Here is a 27,613-nt window from a genome sequence, read left to right on the forward strand (position 1 = left end):
TTGAGCTCTTTCTTAACTTCAGGATTGTATTAAAAAACAGGTGAAGCCCAGCGATGCCTTTGAACATAAGGTAGTCCGAGAGTCTCGGCGACATGGAGACTCCCAGGAGACAGATCGAAGCTCTGCATCTTGGCTGGCTCTGCTCCTGTGCCAGCAGCACTGACCCAGGAGCCGTAAATGACAGAGAAGGGCCAAGATCAACAGATCAGCATGACTTGGTTATTGAGCTGATTGCTTGGAAAGTCTTTAGTGGTTTTTCAACTTGAAAAGGACAAATTTGAAATAAATAAATTGATCCATTAACCTGGTACAGGAAGGTTCCCAGTGTGCTTAGTTCCCCCAAATCATCTCAGATAGGGTTGACCAAGCCACGCTGTAATAGATTTTCAGGGTAATATGTGGACCATAAAGTGACCATTAACCAACTTGTTTTGTTGATGAGAGGCAGGCACTTAATGCCACTGGCCCCGGGCTGGAAGCACATTCCACTGTGGCGTGTTTCAGCACTGCGAAGTCATTGATCAGATGAAAATGACCAGTTAGCAAGTAAGTGTTTCCTGGGCTGTAGGCTTTATGAATAATGTGTTCTTCAGTTAAAAACAGCACTTTAAGCAATTGTTTAAACCTAACCATTTGGGAATGAGGGAAAGAGCTTCATGAATAATTTATTTTCAAAAGAAAAGATTAAGGGATCTCAACTTTTTCACCTTCCCAACCTTTTTACTGAAGTTGAAAATACCTGCAAATGATACAGATCCAGATAAATAACTCATCGTATACAGGCTCTAAGTTAATGTACTTCCACTTTCAAAAAACCTTTACTGAGAAGGGTGCGTGCGAGAAAATACAGGGAGTTTAAAATAAGCGAGTATAGAATTGCTGGAAGGGTTGCAGGATCTCAGACGTAACACCGAGCAGGCATTAGCATAGTGCCATGGGAAAGCTTGAAATGTGGTTAATATGTCCTTGTATGAGAAAGGACTCCATCAAAGCGGGCCAGTTTGATCCCTTATGCTTAAATATTCTGCTTTCCGTTTTCTAAAACAGACCACCATCTTACAGGAGTTGCACGTCCTTGGTTCAAGGTTTAAATAAGAAGAGTTTGGGGTGGGGTTTTGGTACCAATCACGATGCCAAAATCCCCCCCACCGCCACCTCTTCTCCCTCTTGCTCTTATGTCGTTAAAAACTCCCGTGGTTCGGTACTTGTGGACCTGATACGTGGCCAGGGTGATTCGTCTCAGTGGATGCAACTTTCCTTGACCATCTCGACCTTGAAGAAATTAATCAAGGTGCAGACGAGCCTAGATGCTGCCTCCCAGTCGCGCCACCTTCGCCGGCACCGTCAGTACCATCGCCCCACCCTCTGCCACCAGCAGCGACATCATGGCCGCCTCCACTAACACCGGCACCGGCGTCGCTGCCGGCTGGGATTTCTTGAGTGATTCCTTGGCTTCGGGCCTAGTCTAAGCATTTAACACCTTATTGGATTCGAACAAGCTTCTGGGCTAGGTGCAGCTCTAACGATCACTTGCCCAAGTTCACCGGAGCCGATGGTTTGCAGCCCTTCCTGCGCCTGCGCCGCCCCCTCCGCAGCCTCACGGTCGACCAGAGGCGCTCACGCCGGGCGGGCAGCTGGTACACCTTCGTGGTCCCTGCTGGTGTGTGATGCCGTTACAGACTGGAACATAGTCTGGAACCAGGAAGCGTGAGAGTCGGCCTAACCGGCATTGCTGTGGAGGACCCCCTCGCAGAGCCCGTTGTCTTCAGGTTGTCAGGGCAACGCCTCTGGAAACAGGCAGCACACATAGTAACAGCAGCCAGGAGCCGATGCTTGTGTGACAGGAGGAGAAATAGGGGGAAAAAAAGATAAATATGAAGCAGAAGTCTTCAGTCGGTGCCCCTAACATTAATGAAAAATCAAATTGTTTTCTTGTTAGGAATAAGGAGGTCTTCGTTTTTAAAAGACATTCATAAAAACAGATGACATTAATTTTAGGCATCCAAAGAGACAGGCGGGAGGGATCAGAAGCGTCCGCTAATGAAAAAGCAGTGTCCGTTGCTGTGGGCCAGTGGGGGTAGCCCGTGAGGGCTGAGTCTCGCATCTTACAGCCACTGGTGGCCGAAATACTTTTGCCATGATATAGGAATCTTGATTTTTCCCATCTTTTTTTTTTTTTTTTTTTTTTGCCCCCCTGCTTGCTGCTTCTGGGGGCTTTAAAAAAGTTCAAGTTTAAGATGGTGGGCCTCCCATTTGGAGCCAGTCACACTTGAAAAATATCCCTTGAAATTATCTAAATTTAATTTCTGGCCATTTTGTTTCAGAAATACTAACCTCAGGGGGTCTTTGTTCTCCACACTAAAACTTAATCTATTTGGAAAAATTCCATTTGCTCTCTGTAGAAATTGACTGGACATGGCTTCTGCGAATGATACAGTTGCTATTATCCCTGAACACCGTAAAAATGAACTTTGAAACAGTTGGGTAGGACCCAAACAGAAAGTGATGTATGGCTTGAAAATGGTTTAGTTGGACATTATGCTCCAATATTTTACTGGTCATTGCGGCACAGGTTTTAGAAATGTATGTTCGGTTTTTTAAAGTTTTATTTTTGGATTGGAAACTTTCTCATAAACCAAAATAGATGAATCAAATGTGCTTGAATCAATGCTGAAATGTCATCCACATCTGCGGAAGGAAAATCATTAGCCAGTTACTTGAAATCCACATGAGATGAAACTGTCTTCCTCTGTATGCCGTCCAGCTTTTCCTCTTTGCTGAAGGGAAGAATGCTGAGAATCTTTACAGAAGACTGGATTATTATTTTATTCCAAAAGTTTTTCGGCAGATATCAAAGAGGCTATTAATTGAGCATGGGGTAGCTCCCAGCATGGACTGATTTGAGTACATCCAAGTGTACATTTAAACAAACTCATTATTTCTCCCAAATCTGTGCTTGAAAAGAGATCAAGAAGATTTCCTAAAACCTCGTGGCATAATTTCAATCACACTTAAACTGTGACTAGAATTTACTGTTGGAAAAGCAAGAGTAGATATGAATATTATAAAAAAGAAATGCAATGGGAAAATACACTGAAAACTTTTTTTACATGTGGCTAAAAGAGGCTCTTAAATCTGTCTTTTAGAAGAGTTTACTGGTTCATAATTTTTATTAGTAGGCACATTTGAAAGGGCCTCTATCCAGGACAGTTTGAGAAGGTTTGAGTTCTCATCTCAGCCTTGCCTACAGCCAGCCAGAAGGCTTTAAACAAGTCAGCCAGCCGCTGGGTGCCTTGTTTCACTCTCCAAAGAGTAAAGAATTTGGACTAGATACCTCTCGGTTGCTGCCCAGCTCCACAATTGTGTGATTCCTTTGGGGGTTATTACTATAATTCTCAAATCTGTCAACTTATGGAATATATTTCCAAGCAAGAATTGATTCTCTGAATCAATTCAGTCCTCGCAGAGGCAGTACCACTAGAATAGCAGTGTACACGTCCTCCGCAGAGAGCAAGCAGAAGGCCCTCCGTAGCCTTCGGGAGGTCCCATCCCAGTGGTCATGGATGGACGCTGCTGTTTGGGGTGCAAAGGGATGTAGAAAGCTGAGTTTCCCCAAGACTCCTCAGCTAGTTAATGAAGGCAAAAGTGCGGTCACACACCCTGCTGCCTTCATTAGGCCTCGGAATGCGGAGGCCAGTGGTGCGTCGTTATTTACTGCGGAGATCTAGAAAAAGTCCCTGTTTCCCAGAGCTGCCAGCAGGCCCTTGGAACCTTCATGAAAATGATGAAAAGTTTTAGAGTCATGCTAATCAAGCTTAAAGGCTTTACATTGTTTAACAACAAATAATATGCTACTGTTTTGAAGTCAACAAAGAAAGAAACCTTTGAATTAAGGCTGAAAAATGTCAGAGAGCATTTCAGGCAGGGAAGAAATACTGTTCAGTGGTTGTGATGTGCATTACTGAGAGCCACCTTCCAGACAGCTAGCCTCTCTTTCCTCTGAACGGAGTCACCATTGTGTTGATTTCTTGCCAGTTGTGGCATATGAAAGGCCAGTGTAAGGGGCATATGATGGGTTTAAATGTCAAGAGTTTGCCCAGTGGGCAAAACCCTCACTTATACCGGAGGGTTAAGAATGTTGCAGAGCAGGAGTTTAGCCTCCTTGTTTTCATTCTCATTTAGATCCAAATAGACCTCTCTAATGGGACGTTTCTCCCCATCTTGTCGACTGTGGCAGGAATAATTCCACTCGTAATTAGGCAGGTGTCGAGTTTTAACCCCGAACGCCTCTACAGGCGGTCATTTCCTTGCCTCTCCCAGCAGCCTCTCCACTCTGCTGGCAGTCCTTCCTCTTGTAGACTTTTGCCTAATATTTAACCTCAGTGTTCCCTGCCGGAACTCTCTCCTTTATTCTCATCGGCCAAGAATAATTGATCTGTCTTCCCTCGGCAACTTTCATTTGCATGTTTTAGGAGTAACTGTGTCATCTGTCTCATCTCGGCTAAAGACAGACTCTCTTCCCTTGTTGTTCCAGTCTCTGCCCGCCATTGTTTCCAGAAAGGATTACTGGTTGCGTTCATCTTCTGTGCACGCCCTCCGACTCGTAATCCCTTTACTATTCACATTGGTGCTGCACCTGTTTCTACCCAAATGGAATGACTGTGTGTCCTTTTTGCACGTAATCCTCCATATTAACACCATTCCAAGCACTTGACGTTAATGCCGTAGTGGTGTTGACTCACTCACAGGGTGATTCACTGCGGTCCTCCCTGTCGAAGGCAACTGTGGGATCTGAGCAAGAGAAACTGACAGTGTTCTATCGTTAACGAGCTGTGTCCCGAACTCCTGAATAATCTGCTCTGCCCACTGAAATATTGCGTGTGCATGTGTGTGTGCACGCGCGTGCATGGGCACGCACACACACGCGCGCACCCGCCCACTCCTTCCCAGGTCAGAGCTCGAGTTACACCCTCATGAGTGGGTGCATATGGTGATATTTGGAGAATTAAGTGGAGTGATTGATAGGACCCAGCTCAGACTGAGTTATGCCTGCGTCTGTTCTCACGGCAGATCTGTTTACAAGAGTGGGTGTTGGAAATATAGGAACTTAAGGACCTGGGTGCATATACTTCTGTTTATGCTCCTTGTATTTCTAAAGCAGTTAACGTTTAAATAAATAATTGTTTTTATCTCTTTTATTCTGAGGTCCTCAAGCGAAAGGCGTATTAGATACGTGCCCATTAATTACACATGTTCTCTGAACATCCTGCTTTGGCCACATTAGGGCAGCCTACGCAGCCACAGTCAGCGTTCACTTGTGAACCGTAGTGGGGGGAGGCCTTCCTGTAAATTTCCTTGATTACAAAATTGTTGTTTCCTGGGGCTCTCGTTAAGACACTCCTCTTTTAATGCTAAGAGTTAACTACAGTGGTCTTTTCTGGTCACAGATTTCTTCAGAAGTATCTAGTAGTCCCCCCCGCCTTCTGCCCCAGACAGTGATGAAGGCAACATGTTCTATGCAGAACTATACTTGGAATGATTCTGTTATTGAAATGTTGATGGGGATGGGGGCACCTGGGTGGCTCAGTCAGTTGAGCATCTGACTCTTGATTTTGGTTCAGGTCATAATCTCAGGGTCGTAGGATCGAGCCTTGTGTTGGGCTCCGCCCTGGGCCTGGAGCCTGCTTGGGATGCTCTCTTTCCCACTCCCTCTGCCCCCTTCCCCGACATGCTCATCTCTTGGGGGATAAAAAAGGCGGTGGATCTTACTAAAATCTCCCAAGGATAGCAGATTCCGGTTATTCCAGTTATTCGCAAAGGCTAAGGAATAGGGTATTCTGATCGAATGAGTTTTCTAGCATGATTACCAGATGGACCATTCAAAGATGGAGAGTCTTTGAAACTGTGTAATTGTTTCTTTGTGCGCATGGCGCGCTCGGAGGAAATGTATACTGACCTGACTAGGACTGGAGGGACCGTCAGAGACCTTCCTCTTCTGAAGATAGAAGTGAGCCCACAAATGAGCAGGAGAGTGGGGGAGAGCCGGGCCTTTCCATACCCCCCGCCCCACACACAATGGGGTAATGGAGGACGCTCTGGCGAAAGGACCCCGTCACGTGGATTCTGGGTGAGAGTTTGATGTGTTCACCTACCATCATCATTGAACCTAGTATTACCATGTGGGAGAGCTGCAAGGAGATGCGGCGATTCTTCCTGTGTGCTGTGTCCTGCGGTCCTTACGACCACCCCCTGAAAGATACTATTTTTATCCCCGTCTCGGGAGGGTTGAAGCCCGGTAATTTGCCTCCCTTAGTGGAGCCGGGACTTGAACGCACCCAGTGGGACTCCGGATCACCTGATCTGAACTACACAACTGCCTTCCTCACTTATTCATTGTTCCCTCTCAGTAAGAAAAGAAAATATTTTCTACCCAAAAATTATTTTGAGGGAAATATCTTATTTTTGATAGTGATGTACAGATTTAAATATACCCAAAATACTTTCTATATTCTAAAGCATGTGAAATGCTTAATAATCCAGATAGGCAAATACAGAGGCCAGGGGGCTTCGCTGTATGAGGGCGCCCTGCTGAAAGTCGACCGCTGTGGGGCGTGCTTGGCACTTAGGGCACGCAGCTCCTCGGGATGAGTTCATGTCCATCTTCCCCAACCAGAAAGATCGGTCCCAGGCTCCAATGAGAAGACAGAAGTGATGAGGAAACCCGACTTTTGTTAAGGAATGTTGTGTCCTTGTTTAAGAGGAATATATTATTGTAGTGGCTTTTTCTCATTTCAGTGTCAGGGAGGGTACTGGCCCCATTAGATGAATTGAGAAACGTTCCCTCCTCTTTTTTCTGAAAGTTCTGTACAGTTCATGTTACTGCTTCCCTAAATTTTTGATAGAATTAACCAGTGAACCCGTGTGGGCCTGGAGCTCTCTTGATTGAAAAAGTTTTTGATAACCAGTTCAATTTTTAAGGAGTAGATATCAGAGCTCCTTAAATTTTTATTTCTTCTTAATCTCTTGTCTGATTTATGTCTCAGGGGCTCTCTGTGTCATCAGAGCCACTGAGTATATTGGCATAACATCGCTCATAATACTCCCTTACTACCTTTCTGATATCTCAGGAGTCCGAGTGGCATCTCCTCATTCAGTCCTGATATTGGTAAATTGTGTCTTTGCTCCTTTTTCTTCCTTGATCAGTCTAGCCAGAGACTTCTCAGTTTTACTTAGTTTCTCTCAAATTATCTGCTTTTGATCTCAGTGATTTTTCTTTACTTTTTGTCTGTTTGGCTGTTTCATTTATTTACATACATTATTGTCTTTTGTCTCCTTACTTTGGGTTTAATTTGCTTTTCTTTTTCTAACGTCTTAAAATGGAAATATATATCTTTGATCTTTCACTCATTTTTTGCTGTTTATGTAAGCTCTTTTGGAACTATAAACTTCCCTCCAAGCATGGCTTTGGCTGCATTCTACACATATTCATATATTTTTTATTATCATTCGGTTCAAGATTTTCTAATTTCCTTTGTGAGTCATTGTCTCACGAGTTATTAGGAAGTAGGTTGTTTAATTTCTAAATATCTGGGAGGCTTTAAACATATATGTATTTTTTTCTTTTAAATATTTTATTTATTAGAGAGAGAGAGCGCGCACAAGCAGGGGGAACAGCAGGCAGAGGGAGAGGGAGAAGCAGGCTCTCTGCTGAGCTGGGGCTCAATCCCAGGACCCTGGGATCATGACCTGAGCCGAAGGCAGACGCTTAACCAACTGAGCCACCCAGGCGCCCCAATTCCTGATATATTTTTGTTATTGATTTATAACTTCAGCTGTGGTCAGAGAACAGCATATTCTGCATGATTTTTAGACTTGTTTTAAGACCCAGCTTACGGTCTGTCTGAGGGAATGTTCTCTTTGCACTTGAGAAGTGTATATATTCTACTGTTTGGGGATGGATGTAGGATATATATGTCATTCAAGTCAAGTTAGTTGAACACATTGTTCAAATGTGCTGTCTTACTGATGTCCTATCTGCTTCTTTTAATAATACTAAGAAAGGCCTGTCCTCGTTGACTCCGTTTAGGAGCATTTAGGATTTGTTGTATCTTCTGGATGTAGTCACCCTTCTAAGCCATTATTCTTTTCTTTGTCTTTTAAATCATTCTTATGACCTTCCTTGTTTATAAATGATGGGCTTTATTCCCCTAAAGTTTTCCCCTCTCCCTGGGCAGAGGAAAGTTTCCTTGGAATTGGGTGCCGCAGGGACTGAACTCGTAGGTGGAGCTCAGAGGAGTGGTGATGGTGTGGGTGAGCAGGAGGTCAAACTGATTAACTTTATTTCTCCTCTGATTTGCAACATGTAAGAGTTTGTGCAGGATTTGAAAAGACAACCACAGGATTTCTCAGTTCAGGGAAGTAAAGAAAAGTGTTGTTTGTAGTTTGGTGAGGCCAGTATACACCTGTAGAGGGCGCCCTATGAGAGTTTGTTCAGGGCCCGCCGGCGTCACCCACCGGTTTCAGGTAGAATCCTAGCTCTGGCTCCACTGGGAGAGATGTGCCATGGCACAATTTTTTACTCCTTTTAGATGACAAAAGGAATTTGGGGGCCAGTGGCCATCCATGCTGCTGCCCGTGTGAAAGCCAGCTTGCTTTCTGTTATGGAAACTCACTTCCCATGCCCAAACTGCACATTCCCAGACACGCGGTCCAGGGTGGCCAGCTCCGGGGGGATGGATCGTCCACAGCCCCTGCTTCCCGGTATCGCTGACCTGGTTTGCTTATCCATTTCTCTCTCTTCAGTAGCTCTAGATGGATGCCTGAAGATCTTTTTTTTTTTCTTTTCTTCTTTAAGATACAAAGGTGAAGGTATATTTAGATTGGAAAAAAACAGTTTACAAAGACAAGCAAAATCTTCCTTGACCCAGGCTGTTTAATTACCTGCCTTACTGGAAGGGGTTTTCTCTACTCAGTCATCTAGAAGCCAACTTTAGGATTTTTGCCGTAACCTTGGTCGGCTCTTCTGTTATTTGCTTAATATTTTCCTTTAAATAACCTCATCATTAAAACTTAGCCTCATCCTGGAAATGGAGTCACAGGTTCTATTTGCTGGTGTACATGTTTCTATATACATAAATGTCCAGATGAAAGATGCTTGTCCGTCTGCACCACGTCACGTCACCTCGTGTACTGCTTTGTGAGTGTACACGTCACACTGCGGGAATTGTTCATCGGAGGCAAATGTGAGTTTGGCAGTGGCCTTAGAAGAGCAAACTAGTGCTTGCAGGGGTCCGAGAGGAAATACCCCCTGCCTGCAGCTCAGGGGTGCTGATCCCTTTGCAAAGAAAGAGGGAGGAGGGGAGGAGCAGAAGATGAGACTGGGATCCCCATTTTTCGGGGGGACAGTCCTTTCCTTGTGATTGCTTTATCCTGCCTGAATGCCATGCATTTCCGAACTGCCCGCAGCCACAGTTACAGCATCTAGGAAATCCCTGTTAAACGAACGATGTTGAATTACGTAGTAAGCAGAGGCTCTGCAGAGATTTATTTTGTTACGGGTTTTTCGACTTTTCATATCACCCCCCCCCACCCCCAATTCGTTTGACTGTTTTTCAGTTTGCCGTATTTCTGACTGTGGCGGGAAATTACAGGGCTGGTTTTAATGTCGTAGGTTTTACTGGAGAAGAGTCTTCGACTGTCCCGGGAGGTGACTCCAACAAGGGGACTATTTCCAGTTTGAGGAGACTTTACAGAAGACTGTTACCAAGGCGCCGGGGGGTGGGGGGAGCCGCAGGGAGGAGTGCAGTCCCGCAAGCTCGTTCTTCCCCAGAGGGTGCGGTTACCGGACGCCTGAGTTAGAGCTGTGATGAGGGGTGCGACCCGTTCCCGGTGACATGCCGGCGGAGTATCTGCCCTCAGCACCCGCACCGGCTACCTTCCACGTCGCCCAGAAGCTGGTGGGAAAGGAGCCCATTGTGGAGGTCCGCATGGCTCTGTGGGTCGGGGCAGCGAACACTGTGGAGGAGTAGGTTGGTCTGGAAGGGAGCGTGTCTCTTTGGTCTGACTCCCACCCCGTGCTCTTTATGTTTTGTTTTGTTTTTTTAAGGTAGTCGTAGGACGGGGGGTTGAAGAAACAGGGAATGGAAAACATAGCTGTTGCCCCCCCAGCCCGCAGCTGGAAACAAAACGGAAGTGAGTCGTCCTAGCCGACTTGTGCCCAGTCCCAGTCCTCGTTATGCTCCGCTGCTCGTGCCTGTGCCGGATGGGTGCGACGCAGACCTTCATCGCTGTGGGTTGGGGTCCTTGGTATTTGTCAGTACTGAGCTGTCACAGCCCCCCTGCGCCACCCGAGCCTTCAGGCCTCTGTCCTCTGAATCTCTGCCTAGTGCCTTCCATTGGCCAGAGCCCAACTAGAAGCCAGAGGTTAGAAGGCTTGTTGACCTAGGCTCTGTGCAAGTCAGCCTCCTGGCACGCAGCACAGAGCGGTGGAAGGTGGAGAGGCAGAAAGGTATCCAGTCTCAATCCCATTCTCAAAGCCAGATCTAGGCACGCCGTCCCACTTCCATACTCAGCCCTGTTCCCGGAGCAGCAACAGGTTTCCCTCTCTCCTGTCTGCCTTCCTTCAAAAATAATGAAAAGAACTCTCCTTAATAACTACAATGCAGCCATGTGTTTAACAGCGAGCAGGACACCGGAAAGAACATTCCCTACCTTTAATGCGTATTTGAGTGGTTTTCTGTCTGTGGTTGTCTTGCTGGGGCTTGTATTCCTCCAGACTCAAGCAGAAGTCTCTTGAGAAAAAGGCAGCATTTGTACGTATTAAAGGAATGGCTGGTGTTGCCCACTGCTTATTTTCTGCCAAGCGCTGCATGTGCTCCGTGTTCCTGTAATTCCCACAGTGACCACGAGGAGAAGGTAGAGCTTTTATCTTTATGTTACAGAGGAGGAAACCAAAGCTTAGAGAGCCTTAAGTAACTTGAGATGAGGGCAGTGCGTTGGAGAGCATCGGGGTCCTTGGGATTCCTAAGCCCCAGCCTCCGGCTCTGCTCTGCCGCGGACACTTGTGAGGAGTCAGGTGTCCCTGGAGAGCTTGCTGTCCACCGGCCAGTGTGCCCGGCGCTGGTGGCAGGGAACAAGACGGGCTGTGCCTCCCTTCGTGGAGTTTTCCGTCTTGTGGGAAAGGTAAGCGCTAAGCAGTTAGTGTCCCAGATGTTGTGTGAGAGGCTGTGGGATATACTGCGAAGGCCACCATGAGTGACCGTGCTGGGCCATTATTCACTGGGCGTCTTCGGCTGAAGATTTGGGCCAGCAGAGAAACGGGGTCCGATTTGGGAGGAGTCAGGCAGTGAGTGCTCCAGGCAGCCTTGTGTGAGAAAGCCCCCCGAGTGCCCATTGAGAGACCCTACCCCGGAAGATCTGCTTCGGGTTCCATTACTTTCCATTAGTTGTCATCAAGCCTGCCTTCTAGCCCAGCTGCCGGCAGAAAGCGGGGGCAGAAAGGGGGAGCAGAAAGAGACAACCTCACTGTGTCCACAGACTGGTGGGTGGTATTTTCTGGTCTTGAATTTTTTACTTTTTATTAAAGGAGCCGTTACAGAACACAGTTCTGCTGACTCTGTGTTTTATTTAGCCTTGATCCAGTCTGCTTAACCCAGTCCTGTCCACAGAATGCTTACGAAATGTGTATTAAGTGCAAAATTGTTGCAGGGACTGGAGACGAGTGGGCCTCTGACTCGCTCCTCAAGCAGTGATGGCCTGATGAATGAAAGTAAAACTTGTACAAACAAATTTGTCCCAGGATCAGGGTTGGAGGGTTAGTTTTGTGTCTTCCTGAAATGTGTTGGCTGTTTCTGGCCGTTTCTGCATTTGCTTAATGTGTTGTTGTGGTTGGAACAAGTTAGGTGTTCAGCGATTATTTGCATTGTCTTTGACATTTCTCTTTGTGGAACCTACCACGTCTGTTCTCAGGGACACTAAAAGTCAGATAGGAACACAATCTCGTCCTGTGCGTGTGCAGCAAATTCTGAATTAGTGGAACACAGTCACCCTGTGAAAGCATTGCCAAGAAGTGCCCAATGTGAACAGCCAGTCTACCCCTGGCAAACCAGGCCTCGGCTATACCCGGGGCTGGGAAGGAAAGCCGTGGGAAGTTGGGAAGGGGTATAGCTTTCCAGCATGCCTCGTCCAGCTCCCTGCTTGAAAGTCAGAGGCCCGGGGGTGCTTTCTCACGGCGTCATTTGTCCACACATGCCTCACTGCCCATCTGAGCTCCGAGTGTCATCTCACCAGATCGGACCGGAGATGACTGATTTAGTAACTATTGCTAATTGGTGTTGCTGGAAAGCTCAATACGGGTTTTTTCTTGTTTGGGTTTGTTTGCTTTTTCTCTCTCTCTGTGACATGTAAGGGCTTGTAGAGGAGGTAGATGTCGAGTGATATTATAATCCTTTCCTAAGCTTAATACACTGTTCAGATGTTTTAGGAAACACGGGGGCCCACAGATATCTGAATCAATGTTCAGTCATTAATATAAAATGCACAAGTGTTTCACCCCTTCCTGCTACCTGACATTTTGCACTTTAATTGGGGGTCGCCGTGTCAAAACCCAACAGGAGAATGGAAGGAAATTTGTCTTAGTTATCCTGTTTTTCTGGAGCTCAGCCTGTGGCCTTGACGGAACATGGCTTGTCTGCGAGTGGGGCGGCAGCCCCGTGAGGATGGAGACCACCTTGCTCAGTGTTTTTCCCCTGCTCACTTCGGCACCGAATGAGTATTTCCTGAATGACTGGGAAGGAGGGACATCATAAATTGCTTTCATTTCGTTAATGTGCTCCTAAAATTTCTCTGTTGTTATATGAAAAGTCTGGGGAGTGACAAAAATGAAATCCGTTTTTCCTACAGACCTAATGAAAGCGCAGCGGTGCGCAGGAATCAGACGTAGGATCTGGGCTCCGCTCTGTCTCTCCCCTGCGCTGCTCCCTTGGGCAAGTCGCTTGACCTTCTTTTTTCTGTCATTTATCAAATGGGAGTTTGGGACGCGCCTCTCTTACTTCCCAGAGTTGGTGAGCGAACGGATGAGCTAAGGAGTACAGAAGTGCTTTGAAAACTGGAAAGCGCTGCCTGCTTTCCTGCTCATCCTGACTCCCCAGCAGAAAGCACAGGCTAGAGCCATCCCTCCGGCCATCCGGTGCTCACAGAAAGCCTTCTGTGGGCAGCTCATTCCACGGTTTTCTATCCTGAGTATTTAACAGCGCTCCCCGAACACAGTCGTTGTGTGTCGAGCACTGTGGGCACCCCGTACATATGTATTAGTAGATCTAATAGGACTATTAATAATGCACGACCTCTCTAAATCGTGCTAGAACCACGTGGAAGAAGACTCCTGGTTTTATGCTGGTATTTGCCTGTGCTCTGGTTCGTACACACGTGGCCCCCACCCGGGAAGAAGGAAGGCAGGCAGGTCCGTTTCTGTGTTTCTGTATGTGATGGGTCTTTGTGCCTTGATTTTAGCTTGAGGAAAAGCGGCTTAGCTTTTGTTTGGTGGCTCCCCTGCATTTGTCCCAGCAACGTATTCATATAGTTCGAAGGTTCTAAGAGAAATCTCCCACTTCTCTGACCTGGCCGCCGTGTCGCTCCAAGGAAGCCGGCTCTTCCCAATCTAGACAGCCCTCTCTGCTGGTGGTGAGTTTCTATAGGAGATCGTGAAGTTGTGAGTGTTTCTTCAGACGAGAAGTGAGGGCACAGTTGGTACTCCGGGCGGGGAGGGCAAAGCGGCGCAGTAGAAGATGGAGAAGAAGGCTGAGCAGAAGCTCTCGCTCCCGTCTGTGTTCGTCTAGCCTTGCCTTCTCATGTACAGTCGAGAAAATACGTTTAATTTTCTCGAGAGAATAACCAGAAGGCTTTCACAGACACGATCCAAATATCTTACAAATCCGAGAAGTTGGCCGTAGGTTTCCTGTCTTCTTTCTTCAGCATATACTGAGACCGATTGTTGGGTCTCAGGCAGCTTCATTCTCATGCAGTAATTAAACCCCCTTCTGTTCCCACCCACTGGCAGCCCTCCTGGACTCATCGTTCTGGACAGGTGTGGAGGGAAATCTTGAATCGTTTTCAGAGCGTGCAACGATTCTCTTTTTGATAGCTGCTGGGCATTACCCTCTCCCCCAAAAGGTGGTTTATTAATACATGCACTCCTAGCTTTCAGATTTCGTATGGGTGGAGAAAATGAACAGCATGTGTCGTACACACTGTGTGGGGTAGATGCTATTTAAATCTGGTTTGAGCTGCTAAACGTCTCACCAACACGGGATCCCTGGCTGGAGTCCAGGTTTGTTGGTTGGGATTTTTTTTTTTTTTTTTTTCCTTTTGAGAAGGGGTCAGACTTCAGAGAACCAAGCCATCTGTCCAGCAAATTATTTTAAGGCTTTTAATAACAAATAGTTTGCAATATAGTTTAATGTGTGGAGTAGAAAATTAATGTTTTGAAAAACTGGTGTCTTTAGAAATGTCTTCTGCATTCTGTTTTGTGATCATTTTGGTATCGTAATCCCAGTTTGGTAGCACGCATCTTTGTACGAATGTTTTTGCAGAATTAATTAGTTCATTAAAAGCGACATTTTGAAACCGGCCCGTCAAGAACACAGTGCACTTCTTTAGAAGGCCCTTGCTTCTAAGAGGCGTTGAGCTTCTACTACCACAGATGTGGGGATTTTGTAGCTGCCTGTAAAGACTTTGAAGACTCTCTCCTGATCTCTTTGAGGTTTGTCTCTGGAGCTCTCCGGTTGCTCTGGTTAGTGCCTTTTGGTGGCGAATGTGGTGCCCTGTCTGCATCTCCGATCTCCATCTGTGGCAGAGAACTCTGCATTTTAGTGGTTTCCTACCTACCTGGCCTGGGCCTCCCTGACTTACTCTTAACGTCCTGTCTACTCATTCAGCAGATATTCAAGGAGCATCTAGTCGGGGCCCGGCGCACAGCAAGTGCTGGGATTCAGCGTGGAATAAAGCAGCCAGCTGGCCCCGCAGGGAATCCTTTCAGGGAGACAGACACTAAGCAAATAGTCACTGGAAAAATTGCTTAATTAAACTGGGACGGGAGCTACAAAGAGAATTAAAAGTGCCATAAGAAGTGAGGTAGGGAACACTGACTGATGGGGGCTGAGGGAAGGGTTCGGAAGGCTCCCTGAGAACGTGTCATTTAAGCTGGAAACCAGACTTGAAGCGTGAGCTGGACTGACCTGGACCTGGGAGCAGAAGTGGTTGTGGGAAGACTCCAAGCAGAGAACGCGGAGTGTGCACCGCGTGCGAGGTAGTGCAAGCCTGCTCGGTCGTGGAAGAAGGAGGCTGGCTGAGGCTGGAGAGCGGTAGGAGCCTCCTCCGCCCGCTCAGGACCCGAGACTTAAGCTCACCATCGAGCCATGTCTTACACAGTGATGCAGAAGGCAGGGACCTCTTTTCTTGATACAAGCAAGGAGCTTCTGGAAAGTACGGTGATGCGACTTTGGAGGGCAGAAATGGTTACTCGCTCTAGGGTGGCCTCTACGGTCACAGAAGCAGGTCCTTGACTTTGTTGGAAGGGCTAAGTGACAGTGAGAGGCAGGTGTTCAAACACAAGCAAACCAAAAACTAACCTTGGATGCCCGTTGTGGAAACAAGATTTTAGGGTCACAAGAACTGTTTGAGTCATTGTACCCCAATTGCTTCAGTGTATTTACTTCTGGGCTTATTTCTCAAATGAAGGCAGCCTTGTTGAAAAATAAAACGTACCATTCAGAAACAAACAGAGAAGAAAACCAGATACCTCCATTCCAAAACAGGCCTAGAACAGTTGTTCTGAACTTGAGGTTCAGGAATGGACTTCAGGGGGCCCATGAACTCCAGTTCATGTAAAATACAGCATGTGAAATGCTGCACAGATGTGCATTTTAGTTTGCAGTACCTTTCTAGAGGGTTCCATGACCCAGGAAGATGAAAAGACACTGATAAAAGAAATTGGAAAACCTGATGGTCTTTTATGTGTTTGCAGAAAGCCTGGAGGTTTCGGAGGGAGGGTTTGTGTGTCCTTCCTCAAGGCTGCAGTGGGGTACGTGGGTGGAGATGCTGGGGTGGTGGTCCAGGGCTGCCTCCGGGGATGTGGTTGGGGAGCCACCTCTTGGAGATGTCATCAGTCATTTGTAGATGGACGGATCCTCTGATGAGAGGACCTCTGAGTGTCTGGTATTTTTCAGTTCTCTGAATAAGGACATTGAAAGGAGCAGGCCAAGCTACTTGAAGACAGTCAGAACAAGGCTTATAGGGCTTCAGAAATTAATGTTAGAAATCTGAGAATGGCATCATCATTTCTGATGCTGCCAAGATGTTGAAGTGATTGAGATGGAAGCTTGGTCCTAAGGAAGCCTTTACCGATTCGAGAAGGACGGGGTGGATCGCACTGGGAAAAATTGAAGCGGAAACCCTTGAGAGTCTGACTGGAACTGGGGAGAACAGGCAGATTGGATTCTCTAATCACTTAAAGTTTACTTTCTGCCTGAAAATATTGACGTTCTGAATCACACCTTGGTCTGAACCTGTGATTTCTAGGACTTTGTGTTTCTAGCCCAATTCTTGGACCAGAAGCCAGCTCATCGACCAAGTGCTCTCTGGGAGGAGAGCTTCAAGCAGCTCTCCGTTTCGAAAGGCCTCGGTAATGTAAATAGGAACAGCAATCTTTCCAAGTTATTACCCTGTTAACAGGTTGACAGATATGTGCAAATTGTGACTCACTGCTCAATTTGGCACTAAATTAATGCCTTTGCGCGCCGCGTCTGCTCAAGTGTAAACTAGTCACCGCTGCTGTGTTACTGCTTGTTTGCCTCTATTCCAAAGGTAAAAATTAAGGGAATTTGATCCTGCCACAGAACGGAGTGGAGCATATGGTGGATGTGTAGGAGGAGAGCACGCTGTTCCTACCTGTCCTCAGCCCTGCACTCGGAGTGGGACGCGACACGTTGCCGAGCTCTGTGCAGACGCTGGCGAGCTCGCGGGCTCGGGAGGCAACATCCCTAGAAGTGCTGAAGTGCTGGCAAGGAGGTGGTACGGCAGAGACCCCCTGCCCTGCCAGCCCGCCCTCCCCTCCCCTCCCCTGCCAGCCCCCCCACCCCCACACCCCTGCAGCAGTAAGAAAGTGTCATTCTCTCTCCAGCTTTCTATCATTTGACGTTCCTAGCTTTCCTTATTTCTGTCAAGTAACTGGTGGTAGATTTGCATTTTAAAAATTGGGTGTATCTGAAAATGAAATGTTTTGATTTTTGCTTCTAGGATTTAGACATTGTTTTCCTCGGTTAAAAACGCAGCTGACTTTCTTTCTCTTTTTGGCAAATACATAATGTCACCTGTAAAAAGAAAATTTGCATCTCCTTTATGTTAGGCGTGTGAATGAAAAACAGTTTCCTTGAGGTGCATTTTTGCTTCACAAAATCTTTGGATTGAGTTTGCGGAACTTTATCTGAGATCACCGATGGGAAAGGAAACCAAACGTTCTGCCCCAGATCTCTCTGCTGTCCTGTGTTCAGAGATCTGTGTAAATGAAGGACTCTAGAAAGGCAGGGAGCATTTCTTGTCTGCTCATGTAGAGCTCTGGCCCTCACTAATAAGCGATTGAAGTCAAGGAGTTGGTTTGGAATCCTGGAAATCCTGAGCTTGGTTTCCGGAATCATCACGTAACTTACTCGTTCCCCTATTTCTCTAGCCTACTAAAGAGCCAGGTTTTCCAGAAAGCATTTTGAAACCTTCAAGGTGAAAGGTACAGAGAAGTGCAGATTATGATGTTACCTTTGCACTGAAGTCCCGCGTGTGCATTTACATTCTCCTGTCCAGAGCTGCGATGGTTATGGATTGAGGATTGGTTCCGAAGACATTGCCCGCCCCCCCTCATTAGCATATGCTTAGCAGTGACCTCCAGTCACCCAGGACAGTGAATTGTTGCTTCCTGCTGAGTCTGAAGTCATTGGGTTTCAACCAGACACACAGACTCAGAAAAGAAGTATGCAAATGCAGAAGTGTTTCCAGTGACTTGACAGTCACTTGCCTTGTGTCCCCCGCCGGTTCAGAAACCGTCAGGCAGTGGTGCGGCGTGATTTCGCTTCCTCCTCCCTTCATCTTTTTACCTGTTTGTAGCATTTATGCCTAAAGCCCAGGCTGTGTCATGAGTCTGCGAATCTAGAAGGGACTGCGCGAAGCGACATGCAGTGTCATGGTCTGTTCTTTACAGGAAAGGGCGTTTCCTCAGCCACATCTTAAAAATCAACAGAGTGGGGGGGAGCCTGGCTGGCCTAGTTGGTTGAGCACCTGACTTGATTTCGGCTTAGGTCATGATCTCAGGGTCATGGGATTGAGCCCCGCATTGGGGTCTCTGCTGAGCATGGAGCCTGCTTGTCCCTCTTCCTCTGCTCCTCCCCTTGTGCACGCCCATGCATGCGTGCTTGCTCGCGCTCTCTCTCTCTCTCTCTCATAAATAAATAAATACAATCTTTAAAAAACAAAAAACGGAATTGGTGGGGGCACGTGGCTGGCTCAGTCAGGGCTGCATGTGACTCTTGATCTTGGGGTTGTGGGTTTGAGCCCCACATTGGGTGTAGAGATCACTTTAAAAAATAAAATCTTAAAAAAAAATCAACAGCGTGGGGCCTTGCCTTTAAGAAATGCCGCTCATTCTTTCTGAGCCAGTTCACGTTTGAAGGCCTGGCCCTTATCGTACGGTCCTTCCTAGAGGTGGGAGAGAGCTGTTTGGTACTGAGTTACTGAAAGCCGCTCACACACTCGAAAGGTGTCAGTCTCCTGTCGACTCCCTTTCCCAGGAGCAAGTGGCTTTCCGCACCCCCCCTTCTCACACTCTGTTGCTCCAGTCTGCTTACTGTCCTTGTTACCTAGCGCTGGGCCTCCTGTGGTTTTCCCTCCCTTCAGCTCCAAGTCTGAAGCTGGAGGACATTCTCTGAGGAAAACCTGATAGGTTCCTCACTACAGTTACTCCCTGCCTCACATAACTGACACGTTGGTGTTCACTTTTTAACAAATGGCATTTCGTTGTCTGTTACCGCTTGTGAGCCCCCGGTTTTGAGCTGCAGTCGTCATGCTGTGAGTGGAGAGTTAATCTCCCTCTTCTCCCAAGAGAACATAGCTTATATATGTCCCTGATCTAATGGATATGTAATTTAATTTATCGTGCCCAATGGATACGAAATCCAATACAAAGCTCTTAATAGATAGTTGTGCATCTCAGCTATTGTATTATACCTCCCCAGTGTGACTGGGTGGTGAGCACAGATGCTGGTATGATTTTATTCTCAGAGGATGTGAGCCAGACCCAGCTCTGTTGGTGCTGTGGGTTGACGTCATCACAGAGAGTCTCCACTGGTGGGGAGAGTTCATCCCGCTAAGAGAGGGCATTTCCGCAGAGCGGGGTCCGTGACGGCCCAGTACGAGCGTAGTATATGCTGGCCACTGTGCTCAGTATTAGTGTCAGTGATTAGTAAACCTTGAGAGTTCAAAGTTCCATTAGGGCCAGAAAAAGAGAAGTCTCTCTTTCAGAGGAACGTGTCCAGGAAAAAACAGAACTGACAGGTTGCCTGGTATGTCTGACCGTAGCGAGAGAAGTTTTAGAGTCGGGCAGAGAGTTCGGGAATGACATGGATAACATTGTAGTAGGCACAGAGATAACTAACCTAGTGAAAATCAAGGCAAAACAGGAAGCTGTACAAATGAATGTATGTACTCATGTGCCCCTGGGTGGCTCAGCTACTTAAAATACATGCAGGGATTTGGGGCGCCGGGTCAGCTCAGTCGGTTGAGTGTCCAGCTCTTGACTTCGGTTTGGGTCATGATCTCAGGGTCATGCACTCAAGCCCTGCGTTCGGCTTCATGCTGGGCATGGAGCCTGCTCAGGATCCCCCCCCCCCAAAAAAATAAATAAATAATATATATGCAGAGATTTTAGAATGTACACACCAAATACTGACATAAGCAGAAATTATGATATAACTTGAATTAGAGTCCAACCAGCAAGATAGGAATTCAGGTATTTAAATCCAAGAGAACTCAGTCCAGGGAATTAGTTATGTAGATAACTGAAGTGAGAAGCCAAACAGGAGACAGCGAGGCCACTGCCGTCCTTAGACCAGAAGGGCAGAGGGAGGAGTCTCTGTATTGGAACCCATTGGCCAAGATGGTGACAGCTAAATTCTGATCTCTGTAGAAGAAAGTCACTAGGTCATGCTTAAAATGAAAAAGCATCCTTGCCACAGCAGTAAGACAGCAAAAAGAAAAGGCACCCAAACCAGCCAGGGAGCAGTAAAACTTGGACTATTTGCAGATGACATGATACTATACATAGGAAACCCAAAAGACTCCATCAAGAAACCGCTCAAACTGGTACATGAATTCAGTAAAGTCACAGGATATAAAACCAGCATACAGATTTGTTCCATTTCAATATACCAGTAATCGAGCAGCAGAAAGAGAAATGAAGGAATCAATCCCATTTACAGTTGCATCCAAACCAGTAAGATACCTAGGAATAAACCTAGCCAAAGAGGGGAAGGCCTGTACTCTGAAAGCTAGGAAACACTGATGAAAGAAATTGAAGACACCAAGGAGTGGAAAAGACACTCCATGTTCGTGGATTAGAAATGTCTGTACTACCCAAGGCAATCTACCAACAGCGTTGTTCACAGAACTAGAACAAACAATTCCAGCATGTGCGTGGATCCACAGAAGACCCTGAAGAGCCAGAGCCGTCTTGAAAAAGAAGAGAGAGCTGCAGGTATCCCAATCCCAGACTTCAAGTTCTATTACAAAACCACAGTAGTTGGAGCAGTACGGCACTGGTACAGAAATAGACACGAAGGTCAATAAAACAATAGAGATTCAGAGATGAACCCACAGTTAGAATGGGCAGTTGGTCTTCGACAAAGCAGGAGAGACGATGCTGTCTCTTCAACAAATGGTGTTGGGAAAGCTGGACGGAACATGCAAGAGAATGAAACTGACCATTCTCCTTCACCTTACACAAAAGTAATTTCAGAATGTATTACAGATCTCCATGTGAGACCTGAAACCATAAAAGTCCTCGAAGACGGTGTAAGCAGTAATTTCTCTGGCGTCAGCCACGGCAACTTTTTTCTAGATAGGTCTCCTGAGACAAGAGAGACCAAAGCAAAAATCAAGTGCTGGGAGTACATCAAAGTAAAAAGCTTCTGTACAGTCAAAAGAAACAGGCAGCAAAACTAAAGGCAACCTGTGGAATGGGAGGAGGTATTTGTAAGTGACATACCAGATAAAGGGTGAGTAACCAAAATATATAAAGAACGTATGAAACTCAACACCCAGAAAAAGGATAATCCAATTTAAAAAGTAGGCAGAAGACACGAATAGACATTTTTCCAAAGAAGACATCCAGATGGCCAACAGACATATAAAAAGATGCTCAGCATCACTGCTCATCAGGGAAACACAAATCAAAACCACATAAGATACCCCCTCACACCTGTCAGAAGGACCAAAACCAACAACACAAGAAATGACAGGTGTCGGCAAGGGTGCGGAGAAAGGGGAACCCTCTTGCACTGTTGGTGGGAATGCAAACTGTTGCAGCCACTCTGGAAAACAGGTGGAGTTTCCTCAAAAGGTTAAAAATAGAGCGCCTCTACCATCCAGCAATCTCACTACTAGATATTTACCCAAAGAATACAAAAATACTAACTCAAAGGGATACACACACCTCAGTGTTTATAGCAGCGTTATTTACAATAGCCAAATTATGGAAGCAGCCCGAGTGTCCATCAGTTGATGAATAGAGGGAGAATGGATAAAGGAAAAAATACACACACACACACACACACACACACACACTGGAATATTATTCAGCTGTAAAGGAGAATGAAATCTTGCCATTTGCAACGACATGCACGGAGCTAGAGAGTACTATGCCAAGTGAGATAAGCCAGAGAAAGACTAATACCATATGATTTCACTTATATGTGGAATTTAAGAAATAAAACAAATGAGCAAAGGGGGAGGGAAGGGGGAGACAAACACACTCAGTTAACTATAGGGAACTCACTCGGTCACGGAGGGGAGGTGGGGGGTGCTGGGTGATATAGGTCATGGGGATTCAGGAGTGCCCTTGTGAGGAGCGGTGGGGGTTATACCGAATTGTGGAATCACGGTGTTGTACACCTGCCGTGGTATCACGCTGTATGTGAACTAACTAGAATTTAAGTGAAAACAAAAAAATAAAATGAAATGAAAAAACAAGAACTGGCATTAAAAACTTATCATATAGAGGGGCGCCTGGGTGGCTCAGTGGGTTAAAGCCTCTGCCTTCGGCTCAGGTCATGATCCCAGGGTCCTGGGATCGGGCCCCACATCGGGCTCTCTGCTCCGCAGGGAGCCTGCTTCCTCCTCTCTCTCTGCCTGCCTTTCTGCCTAGTTGTGATTTCTCTCTGTCAAATAAATAAAATATAAAAAAAAAAAACCAAAAAAAAAACTTATCATATAGAAATATGGCAGTAAATACCAGAAGAAAGCACTAAAAACTGGCCCTGAAGGGCAAAATGAGGAGCGAGGGAGTGGTATTTTTTGTAAAAACACTTGCAAACCCCATTTGCCTTCTTGACCGCATCGCACTTTTGAACAGCTGAAGAGGGAAGCCTTCAGGACACGGTAGCTCTTTGACTGAGGCTCCAGTTCAGACGTGTGCATTTCTTTTTCCCACTCAGGTATGTTGATGACGTGATCAGCCGCATTGACAGGATGTTTCCTGAAATGTCCATCCACTTATCCAGGCCCAATGGCACATCAGCAATGCTTCTGGTAAGTTCTGCTTGACCTGTCTGTAGGGCCACGTAGAAGACTGGCCTCAAGATCAAGTCTCCGGCTCCATGTCGTAGGATCCAGAGAATGGAGACTAATGCCCAGTCTGATGGTGAATAGCGTGTTTCTCTTCCCTGTATTCTATAGTTTCAGAATTCTGCACGTTGAAACCTGGCTTTTGAATGAAACCGCAGAGCCCATGTGAGAACGACCCAGTGAGGAAAAACACTGTAAGACCCTTCTGCCGGTCAGTCAGTTCAGGATGTTTTGGTGAATCTTTTATATTGTCTCAAAGGAGTGCCCAACTGTTGGATCCTGTTAAGAAAAACACCATCTTAAAATAGAAGCAGGTTCAGGGCTCCTGGTGGTTCAGCTGGTTGAGCATCTGACTCTTGATTTTGGCTCCAGTCATGATCTCATGGGCCATGAGACTGAGCCCCGTGTCAGGCTCCACACTCAGTGCAGAGTCTGCTTGATGCTACCCCCCCCCCCGGCTCCTCCCCCACTCACTCATGTGCTCGCGCTCTTTCTCTCTCAAATAAATAAAATCTAAAAAAAAAAAAAAAAGGTAGAACAGGTTCTGTGGAACATCACTTATAAAATCCATTGTGTACTTGAAGCAAGTGTTCTGGGACCTTATCCCTGATGAGTTCCAGCCTTGTTTCTGGTTTTGACTTGCTATGAGCAAGTTGACCTCACAGCTGCACCCCTAGCGTTTGCCTTGGCGTGACTTCACCGAAGGCAGGTGTGACTGGGAAATACGCTGGGATAGAAATGCTGAATTTGACCAGCGATCAGGAAGGCTCAGGGTTGTGAAGCTTTTCTAGCGCTCTGTGTGACGCGTGCTTGAAGAAGACTTCAGAACGGATTTTGAGGAGTCCCACATTTTACAAAAAGCAGAAATTGAGTCAAGAGCAGTGGTTTTCCATGGGCATCAGAGAGGCGAGCTTCAGGACGGAGTGTTTTTTGTTTCTCGGCAGTTGCTGTGCTTAGGCCCCTTGCGAACTCCCCGTACTTCAGCATTTCACTTGGCACCACCTTAGAAGGAGCCAGTCACCCGGGACGAGCTGCGACTCCCTCCAGCCGTTCCGCTGAGCAGAACAGCCTTGCCGTGCGTGTGCGTGTGGCTTTCTCCTAAGAAAGGAGGAGATGTGGGACGCCTGCGTGGCTCACTGGGTTAAGCCTCTGCCTTCAGCTCAGGTCATGATCCCAAGGTCCTGGGATCGAGTCCCACTTCGGACGGACTCCCTGCTCAGCAGGGAGCCTGCTTCTCCCTCTGCCTCTGCCTGCCTGTGTGCTCTCTCTCTCTGACAAATAAATAAATAAATCTTTAAAAAAAAAAAAAAGACAGGAAGAGATGTGGGTTTATTAAATGGGTGATGTCTCTTTTGTGAGAAAAAAATTAGTGAGCATCTGGGCATTGTGCTACCTTAAATTCTTTCAGTTAAAAAAAATACAGTGAGTGAGGTAATACAGTGTTCTTTTAATAGAAAAAGAAAACAATTTGTATCTGTCTACAAAGCACGCAATATCTTCTGCCTCAGTTAAATGTACAAATTGTCGAAATTTTGAGATCCTCCAGACTCAGCAGCTAAAACATAAATCCTGTTTTCAGCGTACTTGACAGGGACCAAGGAGTTAATGAAGATAAAAATGAGAGCATCCTTGGTGAAATAGGTTTGTTCAAATTATTTCTGGGTCATTGAGCTTCCATTTCCTGGTGGAGGTGGGGACTCGGCCTTGAAGGGAGATAGCAGAGGGAGCAGGTTCGTAGGTAAACCGGGACCAGGTCTGGGATGAGTTACTTCCACCCGGGGAAGCGGCCTGTTACCTCACTGCAACCTGTCACCCCGTCTGCTTTCCCATGGAGCTGCTGTTTTGACAGCCCCGATGGAGGAGTTTAGGGGCTCGATTCAGGGGAGGAGCCCCATTTGACGCGTGCATTGTTACCCCCGTGGTGCCTAACTCAGAACGCGCTCTGCATCTCGCCAGCGAGCTGCTGCCTTCCCCAGGGGACGCAGAGCTCACACGAGGTGGGGCGTATTTAGAGGAGGAGCAGTGGGGGAGCTGATTCGGAATCAGCCTGCGGGGTGGATAATCATGATTTTAACATAACCGCTCGCATTGGCTGTTACTTTCACAAGATGGCATTTTATCAGGCCGCGCACCTCTGGCCCATTTGCTGCTGCACACGGGCGCCTTCTGCCAGGCCGGAGGGAGTTCTCGCCGGGCGGAGGGGCAGGGCCAGCCGCTCCCCGTCTGCCCGCGCTCAGCCAAGGCTGCCCGTGCCCAGCGGCACCGTAGGCAGTGATGGCACCCGCAGGAGGCGCGGACAGGAGTTGGAAGGGGTGTGTTCCGGAGATGAGTCTGGGTGGCTTTTATAACTCTGGAGTCCAGCATATTCTGGAAAGCTTCGGGAGGTGAGCGAGAGCGACCAGGACAGACCGTTAGTGCTGGTGACGCAGGACACACAGGAGCAATCTCTGCTGGCGTCGCCTTGTACCTGCCTCGGCCGGCGTGCAGACCGCACCTGTGCCTTTTCATAAAACGACATTTCCTCCTGAGTCAGCCAGGCCTCCTTGAGTGCAGCCAGCGGAAACCTGCTCTGATTAACTTAAGCAAGAAAAGGGTTCGTTTCTGTCTTTGTTTTGCTTTCTAATGATGCTGGCTGCTCACAGACCGGAAGGTAGAGGTGATCTGCCAGGAGGGACAAAAACCAGGGCAGCCCTGGGGCGTCCAGAGCAGGGTGACGGTCCTGTGGGGACCCTGTGGCCCAAATGACTCATCATCCCCTGCCTTCCATCCTGTGCCCGTGCTCCTACAACCCGGACAGAGCGCTCCTGCCAGGCTCTCCTGAGCTTGTCTGTCTGTGATGGGAAGGAAGTCACGCCGTGGTGGCCCCGCGGAACTGTGTGGGGTGGAGGAGGCGAGTCCCCGCAGGAGAGAGGCAGGGCTGGGAAAGCGGCATCTGCCTGGTAAGGGAGATGTCCACGTGTCCTGTTACAAAGGAAGGGTCCCTTCCTTCTCCCATCGGTTTAGCTCTTGGTGGCGGCAAGTAAGATTTGGACTACCAGGCACTGAGCTGGCAATTTCTTCTTAAAGTTTTATTATGTCATTTCATATATACAAACGAATGTTTATAGTAAGTGTCGATTATAAAGCATAACGATAACCCCAGGAACTCACCACTCAGTTTAAGCAGCAGAGCATAACCAGTCTGTGCCTCCCGGTCCCTGCCTCTCTACCCAGAGTCACCACCATCCTGATCATCGTCCTCTTCCCTTCCTTTTAAAATGCCTTTTACGCGGTGGGCATGCTTTCCTAAATAATACACAAATTAGTTTTGTGGAATTCTGAACCTTATAAAAATAGTGTCATACCATGTGTATTGTTTCCCCTTCCTCACTCTCTCCCTCCCTCCCTCCCTTCCTTCCTTGTGAGTGGTTTCTGGGGTGGATCCTGACTCAGCCAGGACACACCTGCTGGGGCTCGTACCTGGTAGTTGGGTCATCTTCACTGTTACGGAACGGCCCATTCTGTGACTGGACGCGCTGAGTTCTTTCTCTGTGTGTGCTGGGTTGTTTCCAGTTGTGCTTTCTGAGTAACGGGGACCTGAGCGTTTGGCACCAGAATGCAGGTGGCTGTTTAGCCCAAGCTCCGGAGCCGGTGTAGGCCTGCATCGGGAGGAGGAGAGGGAGTGCTGGGAGCCGAGCAGAACAGACCGCTTTTTCCTCAGGGCCACTCGAGCTGTGGAATGCGATGGCGTGGTGCCCGCACTGGCCTAGGCTGGGGCCCGGAAACGGCTCTGGCAAAGTGACCAGTCTTCTGCCGTCAGCCCCTTCTGCTGACTTGTTCCAGATCTCTTCAAGTTTGGGGGTGTGAGTACCTGCCGGGGGGGTTGCGCACATACACAGTAAAACGACGTAAAGTCATCGAACTCCAGAGCTTCTGTGAACAAAAGGCAGGTGTGGTGTTCCGTTCCGATCCTCCTTCCCTCTGCCCCCAAGCAGCCGCCAGGAAGCAGCGGAGGACCTCAGACGTACAAAGACCTGTAATCGGGAGCCACAGTCTGGCATCAGGTTTCTGCGCAATGAAGAAGGGGGAGAGGGAGGGTGCAAGTTTCGTGCTTTTCTAGGGGATCGGGGACACTTGGGCTCATCAAAAGCAAAACCAACCTTTCTTCGTTGGCTGTAGGTATCAGGGCTTCGGAGTCCACCAGAACCATTAGGGGCGGCCAGCTTCCGGCCTGGGCTAGGCGTTCGACTTGAAGCCCGTGTGTGTATCCCTTTCACATGTGTGGACCCCCAGATGGTGCATCGTGGGAGGGGCAGCTAGAGGAGGGGAGGGAGGACTCGTAGGTGCTCAGGGAGTGTCTGCTGCGTAGATACGCGGATGACAGAGAAAAGCATCTTTCTCTTTCATGTGTATCAGTTTGTCCGTCTTGGCTGCAGGGGGCTGCTGCTCAGGGGACCGGCAGCAGCTCTGGTGTCAGAATCATTATCGCCCTCACTTCTTCTGGCGTCTTTGTGAGCCTTAGGTAATTGGCTGTATCCTGTAAACCCCGAGTCCTGGCTGATGGGAAATAAAAACTTTCAGCCTCTTACATAATCTTTAAATGCACTGTGGCTGGCTCTCTGCTCTGTTGGGGGGTGGAGGGGGCTGTTTCGGTGTTGTGTAAGTTAATAACTCATGATATAATCAATCCTGTTTCCGTTCTTTGAAGGGATGAGCTCAGCCATCCAAAAATAAGTCTAGCTCTGTTGATATTTAG

At 47.5% G+C, this 27,613-nt stretch overlaps 1 protein-coding gene across 2 annotated transcripts in view; it reads left to right on the forward strand.

The window, feature by feature from the left end:
• Positions 1-27,613, forward strand: part of MED27 (mediator complex subunit 27) — a 208,348-nt gene that overhangs the window by 107,933 nt on the left and 72,802 nt on the right. For both annotated transcript variants that reach the window (XM_046022274.1, XM_046022275.1), the window contains exon 4: positions 22,749-22,842. In XM_046022274.1, the coding sequence (XP_045878230.1) occupies positions 22,749-22,842 (94 nt within the window). The remainder of the gene's footprint in view (positions 1-22,748; positions 22,843-27,613) is intronic.

This window comes from Meles meles, chromosome 11 (genome assembly GCF_922984935.1).
Source record: "Meles meles chromosome 11, mMelMel3.1 paternal haplotype, whole genome shotgun sequence".
Taxonomy (NCBI): Eukaryota; Metazoa; Chordata; class Mammalia; order Carnivora; family Mustelidae; genus Meles; species Meles meles.